The sequence below is a fragment of the Clytia hemisphaerica genome, unplaced genomic scaffold, assembly GCF_902728285.1.
Source record: "Clytia hemisphaerica strain Z4C2 unplaced genomic scaffold, Clytia hemisphaerica genome assembly, whole genome shotgun sequence".
Taxonomy (NCBI): Eukaryota; Metazoa; Cnidaria; class Hydrozoa; order Leptothecata; family Clytiidae; genus Clytia; species Clytia hemisphaerica.
Window position 1 is genome coordinate 1,406,084 of NW_027103598.1, and position 16,495 is coordinate 1,422,578.

General features: G+C 35.3%; 1 protein-coding gene across 1 annotated transcript; it reads left to right on the forward strand.

Annotated features, from left to right (window-relative positions):
• Nucleotides 1–95: 95 nt before the first annotated feature.
• LOC136801941 (major facilitator superfamily domain-containing protein 9-like) lies at nucleotides 96–14,168 on the forward strand. The gene is made up of 4 exons (XM_067058638.1): nucleotides 96–212; nucleotides 12,104–12,235; nucleotides 12,705–12,834; nucleotides 13,119–14,168. Exons 1-4 carry the CDS (start codon nucleotides 162–164, stop codon nucleotides 14,030–14,032), a joined length of 1,227 nt encoding a protein of 408 aa, XP_066914739.1. The 5' UTR covers nucleotides 96–161; the 3' UTR covers nucleotides 14,033–14,168.
• Nucleotides 14,169–16,495: the final 2,327 nt, after the last annotated feature.

The following is a 16,495-nucleotide window of genomic DNA, read 5'->3' on the forward strand; positions in this document are numbered from 1 at the left end:
GTCTTTAGTTTTTTGGTGGATTTTGCAATAATCAAGCCAAAATATTCGACTTTAAAGATGGTAGCTCAGTTAACGTGAATTTCCAGGAATTGAAGAAGTTCCTTTCATTTTCGATCATAAAAAATATTTTTGGAGGGACATTTTCTACTATACTTTTGGAGATGAAACCTCACGAATCTATCATTAAACTTGTCTGCATATCAGGATTTTTGGTAAGTTATAATATTATCAAAATACATAAAATTGTACTTGCAAAAATTGGATAGATCTTTCCAGACGATCTCAATCGAACGGAATCGACGATCGAACCAATCGAACCAAATCGAACGCAATCGACCAATTGAAATTCGATTGTCGAACGCAATCGAATCTCAATCGAATGTCAAAATTCTGGGTAATATTCGATTGGTTCGATTGTTGTTCGACTGGTTCGATCGTCGATTCCGTTCGATTGAGATCGTCTGGCTTTATTCTTGCAGCTTCACAATCATCCAAGCTCTCAAACATCACAAGCTGAATGAAATTACTTTCGATTTCCCGTAGAAATTATGCGATGAACAATCCGGGGGTCAATGATTCGACGATCGAACGCAATCGAACGCAATCGAACATCAATCGAACGCAATCGAATATCAATCGAATCTGAAAGGTGCGGTAATATTCGATTGAGATTCGATTGCGTTCGACAATCGAATTTCAATCGGTCGATTGCTTTCGATTTGGTTCGACTGGTTCGATCGTCGATTCCGTTCGATTGAGATCGTCTGGATCTTTCATTTTGGTTATATTTTTTTCTTTTGGTTCTTTTATATTCTGAAGATGATATTACAAAAAAGAAGAAAATAGGCTGCCATATTTCAATCACTCTTTTGTCATTTGCATGTTTTTTTCCCCAGACATTGCACCATATTGCATTTACATTTGGTATGGAAAACCTGTTATAAAAATGCCACACCCCTGCATCCATCATGTGCATTCATGTGCATGTGCAACCCACCACTGCGGTCGGTGTGCAACTGCAAAGAGTTCTACTCAATAACAACTTAACCACTAGGCTACCAATCCGCTGAAAATTTACGTGATTTGAGCAAATTTATAAAGTGACATATACTATAAGTTGGTCTAATGAGGACCCTCTGCCGACGCACCGGACTTAACGAACACCGGACACGCGAAAGTCTGGTGTAAAATGAAAATTTTTTTTACCACTGGACAATTTCTAAACCAGACTTAAAGAAGTACGATGTCCGGGTCGGAGAAGGATATTTTTTCCCACCGGACAATCAAAACACCGGACATGGCCAGTCCGGTGGGTCCGGTGTTTCTTAATTTTTTGTTTCATAAATGTCCGGCGTCCAAAATCCTCTGTATGCAACACCCGACTGACACCGGACTTATTGCGTCCGGTGTAGCGAAAGGATACTTTTTGCCACCGGACAAATACACTGGACAGTCCGGTGCGTCGGCAGGGTCCTGTCTAATGTCGACATCCGTCTACTAAGTTAGGGAAACCATCCAGGATCCTGCCATTCTATAAGCCAGCAAAAACTAAATGCCACTTGTAAACTTAAGTTTCTTACTATTTTCCATCAATAACAACCAAAAACATTGCTACTTCCCAAAGCTGGAGACCAAAACAAATTATCTTCCAAGATTATGGCGCCCTTTTGGATCTATTGTCATGGCCATCTAAAATGGTGGAAAGAGTTGCGGAAAGACAGGGGCGCCCGCTAGCTTCGAGGGTGGTAACGCCAAAACGCCCAATATGATCTTCCAACAAAAAGCGAGTTAGTTACCGCGCGAGTTACGTCATACACTCCACCGCAGCGCACAACGAACGGTGTTTTAGTGAATATCAACAATTATAAGAATATCTTATGTGCTTAAATTCAGTAAACTTTGAGTGCTTCATTGAATATTAAGAAGATAAGAAGATAAAAAATGCGCTGGATAATTTCCATTGTAACAGTTTGGTCAATCATTGCTGAAAGTTTGAAAAAAATTTTCCGACGCAAAAAAAAACTTCAGCCAATTAAAAGCACAGTGTGCTTATATTTACTATGTTTGCTACATCGTCTAGGCTAAAAAAAGTGCAAAAAGACACGAACGTCATTTTTTAATGAGTGTTGTTATGATTTTTTAGATCGCGGTCGCGTACAGGAACTCGCCAAATGTTCCTAACTGTCTTTATAGATAGGAATAATAAGAAGGTCGAAATCACTGATAGACTAAAGATTTTTCCTCTCATCGCGCTAATCAAAGTCAATCAGCGATTCCGACCTTCCTTAGTTTCTATTGTTCCTATCTCTAAAGAAGGGTGTCAAAATTAGAAGACGGATGTCGACATTAGACCAACTTACGGAAGTACCGTGAGATTGGGTATATAACTTGAATCAGTGGAGGCTAACATGCATAGCCCTCAAATGAAAGACCTGGCTGGTCATTAAAATACAATAAAGTTAAATCAAGACAAAAGTGGTAGAGTAGGGCTGCGAGCGGAGCTGCGTACTGTAGTTGTATTTTAACGACCAGACAAGTCATTCATTTGAGGGCTATGCATGTTAGCCTCCACTGATGCAAGTTACCCAATCTCACGATATATAATAGACGTTTTTTCAAAGAGGATGTTCTGTTGAATAATAAAGTAGTCCATCAGTTATTATGTAATAGTCAGGTAGAATTAGCCTGAGACCTGGACAAAATTGCCATCAAGCTGAAAATTGGCACAGATGTTCTTTAGGGTATACTGAGTAACCAAAAAAAAAGCCCCATCAATCCGGACAGGGGAAACCACTTTTTCGGACAGTTTAAAACCGGACATGTCCGGAAATTATGTCCGAAAAAAAAATTGTTCAGATATACAAGTATTATATATCAAAAGAAAGATAATTTCAAGACGAACAAAAAATTTGCTTACAAAAAGTCATGGAAATAAACAAAGAAAAAGTTATGAGTATCAGAAAAAACCTTACTGTCCAATTATTTTTGAATTATGTAGTAGTATTCCCTATTCTCAATGGCAGCGAATCTTCTTACAGCTTCAAGCCATGTGTTTTTAGACCAGCTCCTGAGTGCCGGGTAGGGCTAGCCTAGAGGGGTAGTAATTTTCTATACGATTTTCATGCTCCTCAATATATTTATGGAATGAAGAGGTTAATAGCGTTTTAAGGGGGCTTTTGAATTATGGGGTCCTAAAAGAGCTCGGGTAAGGAATTATTATTGAGAAGCCGTTTTATGTCAGTAACATCAGTGCATATCTTTTTATCTTAGCCATGGAAATGTCTTGAAACTTGGTAAAATACTCAAAAGAAGTAGTAAAACAATCTTAAGAAATTTTTGAAATATGTTTTCCGGGGGCTTGCGGGTAAAAGTAGCCATTTTTGCCTATTTTTAGCCTGTTTTCATCCTCATTAACAAATTACACGCTTTAAAATATTCAAAAATGCAACAAAAACATAGAAAACGTTGGACTTAATCGAAATCGTTAAGAAAATTAAGGTTACGTTGTCATTACTGGCAATTTTCAACGCTTCAGGGGGTAAAAAATGCTATTTTTACCTATATTTTGACTATTTTGCTTACCTAAGCTAGTTGGAGAGCTCAAAAATGCCCACAAACCTCATAGAAGTGTGCATAATATTGAACTTCAAAACTTTTGCCTATTTTTCACCTATTTTGTTTACCTGCGAAAGCAGCCGGCGAGGCGACCTTTTTTTCAAATGTGTTCTGAGAGCATATTTCTGCTAGAAATTTTGATCTGTTCTGATCTGAGAACTTCAAAAATTAATCAGCTCGAAATAATAATGTGTTCTGACAAGACAAGGGATAATCAAGTTCATCTAACGTGTTCTTGTTGTCTAGGTAACCCTAGAAAGTTTCAGGAGACAGGGGTATAATCAAGAGAAAATTGATGTAATCTTGTTGCCTAGTAATCCTAGAAATTTTCAGAACACATCTTTTGTGGAGAAAAACAAATATCTTACAAGTTTATCTTGGCAAACTGTTTTTCCTAGATTTTAGAACACATCAATACGTGTATAGTTTGTGAGTTTCCTTAAGATTCACAGTCAAATCTCAGCCGCCTCAGGTTCCTTATAAAGGTGTTTCTTATAACAAAAATACAACGTGTAGTCAAATAAAAAAAATCTAAAATTTCAGTGATCCGCGAAATTAAATTCCCGCGAATTTTTCGAAAATCGATGAACCGCGAAATTAAATTCCCACAAAAAAAAAACAATTTGACCAACCGCGAAATTAAATTCCTGCGAAAATTTCTTCCCTTAAGGTACTACAATTTCACGACACGTTTATTTGCACTTTTTGGCATCTCAGGGGGCAAAATTCGGGGCATTCTCCGACCGCCATGTTGTACACTGAGTATCAACCTCAGGACGACCAAGTATAGAAATTTTATGGCGCTTGTGTCAATCCAATCACTATAGAGAGAATCAAAGATGAAAGATATTGCTGTATTAATGTCTAGCAGATTGTATCAGTATACATGCTTACCATTGACTGACGAATTCCCCCAGAAACCTCCGAGTTTAATTGAAATGTGTTTCTTTCAAAAGAAATCCTCTACATCATTCCCAAATGTATAACAGTAATTGTACTAAACTATTAATTATACTTCAATGGAATCGAAATAATACACAGATCTTTATGTTATCATTCTCTATCACTGACTCTTTTTTTAAAGCGTCGATGATATTTTTGAGATATGCTTTCCACGACGCGAGTAAAAGTATCAACTTTAAACTTAATCCAAGACCTTAGATTGTCGTCATGCTTACTTTTCACAGCGTTGATTGCGCGCTGAATAGAATTGATATTCGCTGTCACAGGTCAGAATATGATTTCGACATGTGATTTTCATGGTAGTCATGTTCTGATCGAGGTGATGTTTTGGTGTCAGTATTCCCTCTACCGGTAAGTAGGTACCTCTATCATTGAACATACTTTAATCATAGGAATCTTAGCAAGACTAATTTTAGCGTTTTGGCGAGTTTTCCCTATTTTCGCTAAAATTTATCCGCGCGAAATTTCTGGTTATATTGCCTTGATACATTTTTATCAATAGGAAGGGTTTCAGTACAAAGATATGCTAGAAAACGAAAGCGATTAATAATATAATACGAGTATTCGCTAAAATTTATCCACGCGAAATTTTTAGAAATCGTGATTCGCTAAAATAAATCCAAAAAAAATCAAGATTTTCCTGACTCGCTAATATACTGTAATATACGCTAAAATAAGTCTCGCTAAAATTTCTACGATTAAAGTAATATCTGTGTTTATTTTTCTCACTTTCACTAATTTTGTTGTCTGGTCATTTATTTTCACCAATTCTTTCTTAATATAAAGATCTAGGTAATTTTTTTAGTAACCCGCATGAGTTCAACACAATGTTTGCTGAATTGAAAAAATGTGGCATCATGGTACCGTGAGATTGGGTAACTTGCATCAGTGGAGGCTAACATGCATAGCCCTCAAATGAATGACCTGTCTGGTCATTGAAATACAACTACGTAGCTCCGCTCGCAGCTCTACTCTATCATTTTTGTTTTGATTTAACTTTGTATTTTAATGACCAGACAAGTCATTCATTTGAGGGCTATGCATGTTAGCCTCCACTGATGCAAGTTACCCAATCTCACGGTAATTACTCTTACCAGAATATGATTTATTTATTTGTTACGATATGCACTTGTATTAATAGACCATGGCTGCATTCGAATGCGACCCGAAAGCTTGGCTATCAACCCAAAGGTGGAGGAAGGTGTCACTCTTTCTCCCTGGACTACTCACTACTCCAATTACCCTTTATCTTTCTCTTTAATACTGAGCATTAGGATTGAACCTACGACCTCGCGCATCTTTTCACTATGGTTCGCTTCAACGTTTCATTTTCAGGGTTTGCAATTAACTGTATAGCGAGTTGATTTTTATCAGGCGGAAAAGTTGGGTCCAAATTAATTGTTTCATATCTAAGGAACTGTATCGTACGGGTTGTTCGACAATATATCCAAGCAGATTTCTGGGAAATTTCTTGTAACGGACTTTTTTGCTTTCATTTTAATGCTTAGGTCGTAAAGTGTTGTTTTCCCTTGCTCCTCATTACTAAGCCTTGGCGATTGCGTCAGTCAAAGCTGTTTCGAATGACGAATGACGATGCGCTCTCGAACTAGGTAAGGTAAGCAAAATAGGCGAAATATAGGTAAAAACTGGCAAAAATAGCATTTGAAACGTTGAAAATTGCCAGTAATGACGACGTAACCTTAACGATTTCGATTAAGTGCAACATTTTCTATGTTTTTGTCGAGTTTTTGAGTTTTTTAAAGCGTGTAATTTGTTAAAGAGGGTCCAAACAGGCCAACAATAGGCAAAAACGGCTTCTTTTTACCCGTTTTTCGCCTTGCGAGCCCCTGGAAAACGCTTTTCGAAGTTTTTTTGTTTTACTACTTCTTTTGAGTATATTTACCAAGTGTCAAGACATTTCCATGGCTAAGATAAAAAGATATGGACTGATGTTACTGACATAAAACGGCTTTTCAATAGTAATTCCTTACCCGAACTCTTTTAGGACCCTCTAATTCAAAAGCCCCCTTAAAACGCTATTTACCTCTTCATTCCATAAAATGGATGTTGAGGAGCATGAAAATCGTATAGAAAATTACTACCCCTCTAGGTTAGCCCTACCCGGCACTCAGGAGCTGGTCTAAAAACACATGGCTTGAAGCTGTAAGGAGATTCGCTACCATTGAGAATAGGGAATACTACTACATAATTCAAAAATTGGACAATAGGGTTTTTTCTGATACTCATAACTTTTTCTGTGTTTATTTCCATGACTTTTTGTAGGCAAATTTTTTGTTCGTCTTGAAAGTATCTTTCTTTTGATATATAATACTTGTATATTTGAACAATTTTTTTTTCGGACATAATTTCCGGACATGTCCGGTTTTAAACTGTCCGAAAAAGTGGTTTCCCCTGTCCGGATTGATGGGGCTTTTTTTTTGGTAACTCAGTATACCCTAAAGAACATCTGTGCCAATTTTCAGCTTGATGGCAATTTTGTCCGGGGTGTGGTGAAATTTCAACTAATTCTACCTGACTATAATGAAAAATACCTCAAATAGGGTATGGCGTCAACAGTCATTTTTGGGGCAAAGTCAGAAAATTCAAGATGTAGTGTTTTTTTATGAAAATTTAACCTATTGTGAGGCATTCTGCGCAATTTTTAAGGTCAGAAGTTCAAAATTGGCCGAACCCCCCTGGGGGTACTGATTCGCACTACAGGTAAAAATTGGAAAAAATGGCATTTTCTGGCCTTTTCAGGCCTGTAAATATGTCAAAACTATTGCAAATCTTATTTTTTTCACTTGCTGTACTAAATCTTATGAAGAAACAACAAAATAATCATATTGGATTGAAAATTGTGCCCATTAGAGCCCTAAACGAGCCGTTTTAAGCCAATTTTGGGTAACAAAATGCTTTTTAAGGCCAATTTTGCAAGCTCATAAACTTTAAACTGATTGATTCACATATCTGAAATTTTCAGAGATGCAAGTCTTCAATAAAGTCTTTCAAAAAATCATAATGGCGTCTTCAAAAATCGCTTTTTAGCAAAAAAAATCATATTTCTCAAAAAACAGCATTTTTTAAGGCACACTTCTACAAACTGAGTTTAAATGCTGACTGAAACTTTTTTTGTAGTGATAGTATACTTGAGATACTCCAGGGAAATCAAAATCATTTGGGTCTGGGATGCGTCTATGTCCGCCATTATGGAAATAAAATCCCTGCTAAGAACCATTTTTCAGGCCAAAAACCCAAATTTGGACTGAAAAAATCTCTAAAATGTCAATAGACATGGGTCGAAATTTTCTTGCAGTGATAGTATTCTGGAAATACTACAGGAAAATCAAAGTCATCTGGGCTTGGGATTTGGGTAAATCCACCATTTTGGAATTGAAATTCCTGCTAAAACGCAATATTTCAATCAAAAATCAATATTTCAATCAAAAATCAAATTTTTGACTCAAAAAATCTTAAAAATGGCAATAGACATGAACCAGGCTGCATCATTTGAAAATTTCAGGCGTGTGGTCAATCACACTCCTAAAACCTTAATTTTAGTAATTTAGGCGTGTGATAAAGAGTGCTATGCACAACTTTCAGTTGTGAAACTTACTTTATGGGGTGTGATTGATCGCACTCCTCAGACATTTTAGGTGTGTGTGGAGGTGTGCGCATGCTATCGCACGCCTCAAATGATGCAGAACCTAAAATCTTTTTGCAGTGATAGTCTTCTGGAAATACTCCAGGTAAATCAAAATCGTTTGGGTTTAGGATTTGGGTATATCCCCCATTATGGAATTGAAATATGTGTTAAAACTGGCTAAAATACAACGTTTCAAGCAAAAACCCCCGTTTTTGAATAAAAATTGCTCTAAAATGACAATAGACATGGACCCAAATTTTTTTGAAGTGATAGTATTCTGTGAATATTCCTGGGAAAACAAAAACATTTCAGTCTGAGATTTGTTTACATCCACCCTTATGGAAATGAAATCTCTGTTAAAATGCTACATATTTCCATCCGATACATCATAATTGACTAAATATTTTGTATATTATATTAAACAAAGAATGTGAATTTACAATCTTTTTATTTAGAATTACTAGTTGAAATAAATTATTTAAAAAATCCCATTTCACTCAACAATTCTTTATAGCCCACTTACATTTCCATTTTCAAAACTTGTTCCGTCAAAAAAAGATTGAATTTTAGCTTGAAATATTATATACATTTTAAAACTGGCTTCAGTTTAAAAATTGTGGTCCCAGAAGCATCTTATACCTGAATAGTTTTTACCCCTAGAATATTTACAGAACACTATCACTGCAAAAAGATTTTAGGTTCATGTCTATTGCCATATTAGAGCAGTTTTTAAGTCAATATAGGATTTTTGATTGAAATGTTGCAATTTAGCCAGTTTTAGCACAGATTTCAATTCCATAATGGGGGATATACCCAAATCCTAAACCCAAATGATTTTGATTTTCCTAGGAGAATTTCCAGAAGACTATCACTGCAAAAAGATTTTAGGTTCATGTCTATTGCCATTTTTAAGATTTTTTGAGTCAAAATTTGGATTTTTGATTGAAATATTGCGTTTTAGCAGGAATTTCAATTTCAAAATGGTGGATATACCCAAATCCCAAGCCCAGATGACTTTGATTTTCCTGCAGTATTTCCAGAATACTATCACTGCAAAATAATTTGGACCCATGTCTGTTGACATTTTAGAGATTTTTTCAGTCCAAATTTGGGTTTTTTGCCTGAAAAATGGCTCTTAGCAGGGGTTTTATTTCCATAATGGCGGACATAGACGCATCCCAGACGCAAATGATTTTGATTTCCCTGGAGTATCTCCAGTATACTATCACTGCAAAAGAAATTTCAGTCAGCATTTAAACTCAGTTTGTAGAAGCTTGCCTTAAAATATGCTATTTTTTGAGAAATATGATTTTTTTTTGCTAAAAAGCGATTTTTGAAGACGCCATTATGATTTTTTGAAAAAAGTGAAAAACTTGAAATTCATTTTGCTTAAAGACTTTATTGAAGACTTCCATCTCTGAAAATTTCAGATATGTGAATCAATCAGTTTAAAGTTTATGAGCTTGCAAAATTGGCCTTAAAAAGCATTTTGCTACCCAAAATTGGCTTAAAACGGCTCGTTTAGGGCTCTAATGGGTACAATTTTCAATCCAATATGATTATTTTGTTGTTTCTTCATAAAATTTAGTACAGCAAGTGAAAAAAATAAGATTTGCAATAGTTTTGACATATTTACAGGCCTGAAAAGGCCAGAAAATGCCATTTTTTCCAATTTTTACCTGTAGTGCGAATCAGTACCCCCAGGGGGGTTCAGCCAATTTTGAAGTTTTGACATTAAAAATTGCGCAGAATGCCTCACAATAGGTTAAATTTTCATAAAAAAACACTACATCTTCAATTTTCTGACTTTGACATTTGATGCCCCACCCTACCTCAAAGCAAATGATCGGCCGCAGTGACCACGCTGAGCTTTTTTTCTTTATGGTTGTTACCTATACAAGTGTCTACGCAGCAAGCTAGATAGTACAGATGCATTCATTAGATTGGGAATTCGAGACCTGATGGTGTATCTCCACTTTCTAGCTTGCTGTACTGACAATTTCATAGGTAACAGCTGTAAAGAAAAGCGTGCGTCGCTGTGGCCAATCATCTGCTTTAAGGTATTTTTCATTACGTAATTTCTACTGGACTATTTTATTATTTTATTATTAATATTAACGTCTATGGGTAACCAGACCTCACGAGTTAGGCTAATTGTTATGATCCCAAATCCTCCAAATGAGCCCCACCCATGCAAACATCCTTGGAGGGTAAACCTCCAATCAGGTGTGGGGGTTACTCGTTTTTTCCAGGTTGGGCAGCTTTGCTGGCTCACTCTATATAGGCACTGCGCGCCCTGTGCATGATACTTGTGTCTTCTCGGGATTTAGTTGCTTCTTCTTCCATGGGTCATTTTTTCGTACATATTTCAAGCCTATTCTATGTTCAGAAGAAATAAGATTGCATTGCTCTTCCCATTCATAAAATTATAAATTAAGCTATAATATATAGATAGATTTTTAGGCTTTTCACATGCCATTATCTCTCTGATATATAGTTGATGTACAACACAGTGCTGGTGAGTCCCAATAACTATAAGTCCCAAAAAGGCATACAATTGCTCTCAGGTAGCAGAGCAGAGCAAGTGTATGCAATCTCCAGATAGAAGGTAGTTTGACAGAAATTCTATGAAACCAGTAAAATATATACCTAATTGAAAAAAGAGACACAATATACCTATTAACCCTAAGCAGCACAGTTTGCTTTTTAGGGGTCTGGTAATGAATTTAAAAAGAATTTTTGTGGCATTTTCAGGTTAACTAAGTGAAACCAAGCAAATTCCTGCCTAAACTCTAGACACATTTTCATAGTGCAAACTATTTTAGCATTCAAATGACTTACCGTCAACTGCTCCAACTTGGGACTATCTGACGCAACATGGGACGGCCATGCCACCACCATTTAATCTATTTGTTAATCCCATTGGGCGGTAGGCAGTTAGGCGGCGGGCATTCTCTATCCTCCATTCGGTGTCCGCTCATTTTGAATGAAACAAAAGTTAAAAAGGTTGCACTATCAGTGAAAGTTATCGTGACATGTTATGACAGAAAGTATGATTGATAAACTTTGTGGAGTTATCAAAACAAATTTGTTGTCAACGAGATTTAACAGTAAGTGAAAATACAGGCCAGATATCAACAAGTCCCATGTTGTGACCACTTGTCCCAAGTTGGAGCAGTTGACAGTAACTATATTGATGTTACGATATCACTTCAATGCAAATGTATCTTTCATTTTTCAAAAAGCATTCCTACACTTGTTTTTTCTATATATTTGTCAAGAAAAATTTTCCTTATATTTTCATCACCAGTTTTTTCAAAAGCTCTAAAGGTTGTAATATGCATAGCAAAATTCACAGGATAAAAACATTAAGATACTTTAATCTGCAACGCCAATTAAATTGCCCGAAAACAGCCTGCTATATTTCCTAACACAAATATAATTCAAAACAAAGGACAAAGAAAGGACACGAACAAGACAACTTAATTTCTAATGCCTAAATTTGCACAAAGTATTTTGAAATACCGGCTGAATAGCTGATACAAAAAAATATGAGTCAGATCTGGACAAAGTTATTTTCTATCATGAATTAACGTCATAACGATGTTGAACCAATTTCCAAAACGTATACCACTGTCTATCAAGAGTTATTAACTTGATTCTTATAAAATAGATGCTTAGAAGAAAAATAGATATGCTCATATTGAGCATCTTTCCTTATTTACTTGTGAGAATTGATGTCGAAAGGAAAGCGTGCATATATACAATTTTTTTTAATTTGGCGTGTAGGTCCATCCCCAAAAATCCCCGCGAAAGTTTATCCCGTTATAGTACGCTAAGGCAAAATTAATAAAATTGTTGCCCTTTTTTACTTAACAGGATTTATTTGGTGTTGCTATGGTCTATCCCCAATTAGTCCATCGTGCAAAAGAGTTAGGGGCAAGCCCTCGCAATATTGGATTATTTGGATCAATTTATGGAACACTCCAGTTTTTTTCAAGTCCTGTCATGGTAAGTAGAGGATTTTGTATGAAAACTTTTTGTTGATGAATTACCCCCATATGTCCCAACTGCCAGATAACAATGAAATAAGGCATATATTTATATACCTCATTTTTCATTCAGATTTTGAACATGTTCAAAAAAAGTTCTTTGCCCAGCCAACTATCTAACAGGTGGTGAGGTGAGGTATTTACAAATTACGTATTACTGTAGTTTGAAACAAAGTTTTAGATTTAGGGTCATATGTAACCAATTGCTAGATTCATTATGAGACTAATATATATTTTAATAAACCAATTTACTGTAACAAGATAGCAGTGCATATTAGTACCGTGACAAAAGTAACTAAAAAATTAACTTGAAAAACATCATTGTAACAGTGTTTTGGTGAGAAATTATTCTGAGCATATCAGATATGTTATGTTGAATATTCTTCCTCTAAATTTTGTGTTATTTTTCTGCCTTTCTTTTTATTTAGGGGCAAATAAGTGATCACCTTGGACGAAGAAACGTGTTGATAGTTGCATTACTTGGGACAAGTTTGAGTTACTTCTTGTTGGGAACAGTTGGAAGTATTTTGTTTCTTAGTTTAGCAAGGATTCCCTCAGGTAGGTTCTTTATTCATGTAACAAAAAAATTTATATTAGCTCTACTTTTACATGCATAAAAACAATGATTTGCTGTGTTCTTGACACATTACAAAATCTTAGAAATCTTCAAGGTTAAAAATATTAAATTATTAATATTATTGTTATTATAAAATTGTATGGGAACTGAGTTCTGAGGAACTTTTTTTTCTTTGTCAAGGTCCTTCGCATTAAGTGCTTTCCTCCTTAAATTAAGTGAGCAACAAAGTTAACAGTTTCGTTTTCATTTCTTTCTTTACGTCTAGGGATCTTTAAATTCAGTTCCGCCATGAACAAAGCATTCCTTGTGGATATAAACCCGCCAGAATCGAGAGCTGGTGTTTTGGGTAAATTCAATGCAGCATCAAGTATAGGGTTTGTTATTGGCCCAACTATTGCTGGATGGATGATGCAAACAAGTGGTGGATTTCAATTAGTTGCATATATTTCAGGAACTATTTTTATTATCAATGCATTATTTAATCACTTTGTCGTGTCAAAATATTTAGATACGCTTATTGATGTCCAACAAAACAATCAGAGAGACAATGATAAAAAGCCAATATCATTATTTGCTGCATTTAATGTTTTTCGGGATGCACAGAATGTACCATGGCATGCAGTATGGGAACCGTTTTTGAATAGATTTTTAATGAGTTTTAGTTTGATTATATACAGAGCTAATTTCACCAGTATTTTAGCATTCAAGTTTGGTACTGATACATTGATGAATGGTTATATTCAATCTTTTAATGGTGCAACAAGTATGGCAACTGGATGGATGTTAGGAATTATCAGTAACTTCTTCCCTAGCAATACATTAATGCATAATACATTTTCAATCATATTGGTCATTTCTTTGTTTATTTTGAGTGTAACACCATCATTATATATTTACGTATTATGTATAATTCCTCTATGCGTATCATCTTCAGTCTTAAGAGTTACAAATGGAACTGCTATTGCTAATAGAGCTGGAGAGGAAGCAAGGGGACTTGTAATGGGTCTTGCAGACACTCTTACTGCACTTGCCAGAGCATTTGGTCCCGCTATTGCTGGATTTGCATTGGAAGTAAGTTATGAAGCACCTGGTCTTTGTGCTGCTACCTTTGCTTTGATTGGTACGTTGATTGGGTTGTATGCGAAATCAGAGGCTACACGTATGTTACATGTGGAATAGGTTATTTTCCATTTTTTTAATTTCAGTTTTTGAATTTCATATCATTTTTGATACAGGATATGTATATTAAATTCGCTAGTGTTTGAGTAATGCTCAACTGTAAGTAGCGTTACATATCCATCAAGAAAAAGAAAATGAATGAAATCGTTGGTTTTTTTCTTGATTGTAAAAATGTATTACGTAAATTTTGCATAATTAGCATATTTCGCATATTTACCTTTTTATATTTTTTTTCTTTGTATAGTCTTTTATTTAGATCACGTAATTATCTCGTGGTCTTCTCAGTATTTAAATTGTGAGCTCACCTTTTTAGAGCAGAGCTATCATTAGGAGTTCGAGATGTACAGAAGAGTATGTAAAACAAGTTAACTATCAAGAACTATTCTGCTAAGACCCATCTGAACTGACCTCCGATACATAAAAATGAAATAAAATGGAGACCTGGAAAACACGGTATATAATAGACCTTTTTTCAAAGAGGATGTTCTGTTGAATAATAAAGTAGTCCATCAGTTATTATGTAATGAAAAATACCTCAAAGCAGATGATCGGCCGCAGTGACCACGCTGAGCTTTTTTTCTTTATGGTTGTTACCTATACAAGTGTTCACGCAGCAAGCTAGATAGTACAGATGCATTCATTAGGTTGGGAATTCGAGACCTGATGATGTATCTCCACTTTCTAGCTTGCTGGACTGACATATTTACCTTTTTATATTTTTTTTTCTTTGTATAGTCTTTTATTTAGATCACGTGATTATCTCGTGGTCCTCTTAGTATTTAAATTGTGAGCTCACCTTTTTAGAGCAGAGCTATCATTAGGAGTTCGAGATGTAAAGAAGAGTGTGTAAAACAAGTTAACTATCAAGAACTATTCTGCTAAGACCCATCTGAACTGACCTCCGATACATAAAAATGAAATAAAATGGAGACCTGGAAAACCCGTAAGTCTCGAATTATGACGTCATTATCATTTTATAAATCGAAAAAGTTAATTTTGTATCTCTATCTAAGTCGAATTTTTTTTTCAGGTTTTAGTTTTCGAGTCACGTTACGTTTTTTCGAGTTAGAAAACTCGAATATTTATTTTACATTTCTCTTTTTGAGTTACGTAACTCCAAAACAAAACTTTAAAGAAATAATTCGAGTTACATAACAACAGTAAACAACCTTTCTGAGTTAAGAAGTCCCCTTATGACGTCATAATTTGAGACGCCACATTCGTTGTTACTCGGTTTTTGTAACTCGGGTTTTCTGGGCCTCAATTATTAAAATGAATGCAAATCCGATAAAGTTACAGTTTTTTTTTTTCAGTTTAATTTTAGATTTTTGTAATTAATATATAGAATTATTATTTTCTACCATAAAGGTTATTTTGTATTCAAATGGGTCTGTATGTTAAAGTTTTATATTTTATTTAGTCATATGAAGTTAAATTTTATTCATGTTATATATTAGTACTTTTACGATGGATATTCTGATATTTTGCGGGTAGATTTTATTTTATGAAAGAGTAGAATGATGGGGATGAATTCATTAAATGTTTCCAATTATTGATCATTTTGGTTTAGCATTTTCGGCATCAATTTTTAGTACTTTAATGGGCTTGTTGAGTTAACTGAACGTTCCATTGGTGTTTATCAGGTTGCCAACCAATGCCGTGTCAGTAATTCTTAATACAGGGATTTTGGGAGCTACCAACAGTTTAAGGATTCATGGCTTTATCTCATAGTTATGGTAGTGGTGTTTTCCCTTTGCTAGTATACTGTGCCTGTGTTAATACAGGATACGTGTAGTTGGAGTTGAATCAAAATTATAAATTATTACACTTATTTTTCAGCAAATTAAAAACAAGAAAACATAATGAGTATCAACTTTTTCGCAAAAAGACAATATAAACGTAAGACTACTAAACCCGATGATAAAGATGAAAAAGAAAACGATGGTGATGAAGCCACTGCTTCTCAAGAGAAGAAAACAAATATTATAAGTCTTAAAAGTAAGAAGTTAAAGAAAAACACATCCACATTAGAGCAAGAGAGACGTCGTCTTGGGGATATGGTCAAAGCGAAAATCCACTTCGAAAAATACGCCGTTAAGGCAAATTGCACGTGTACATGCAAAGATATTTCTAAAGAATTGTTTGAAAAATTAATCGTTCCTAATTCAAGTAGCGTAACTCCGGAAACCTTTACGAAAGAGACACCCGTCGTGGTGGCAACCGTCAAAGGCCCCCTAGCTGCAGCAGAGATCTTGGGTAAAACCAAGATCAAAGCTACCAGTAGGTTTGAATGTCGAGAAATCCAGAAAATGGATATTGTTTTTTATCCTCCTCAAGAGAGGGTCACCATGTGGTGGACTATGTACACTGATTTCGATGACAGCGAAGAAGAAGATTGATTTGATTTCAGATTTTAGCGAGTTTATGTATTTGAAATAAATCGAAGGAGACGGTACGAAGCAA

Coding starts and splice junctions, on each gene's coding strand:
- LOC136801941 (XM_067058638.1), top strand. CDS start 162: ATGAAACCTCACGAATCTATCATTAAACTTGTCTGCATATCAGGATTT. Junction 213..12,103: donor TCTGCATATCAGGATTTTTG/GTAAGTTATAAT, acceptor TTTACTTAACAG/GATTTATTTGGTGTTGCTAT. Junction 12,236..12,704: donor TTTTTTCAAGTCCTGTCATG/GTAAGTAGAGGA, acceptor CTTTTTATTTAG/GGGCAAATAAGTGATCACCT.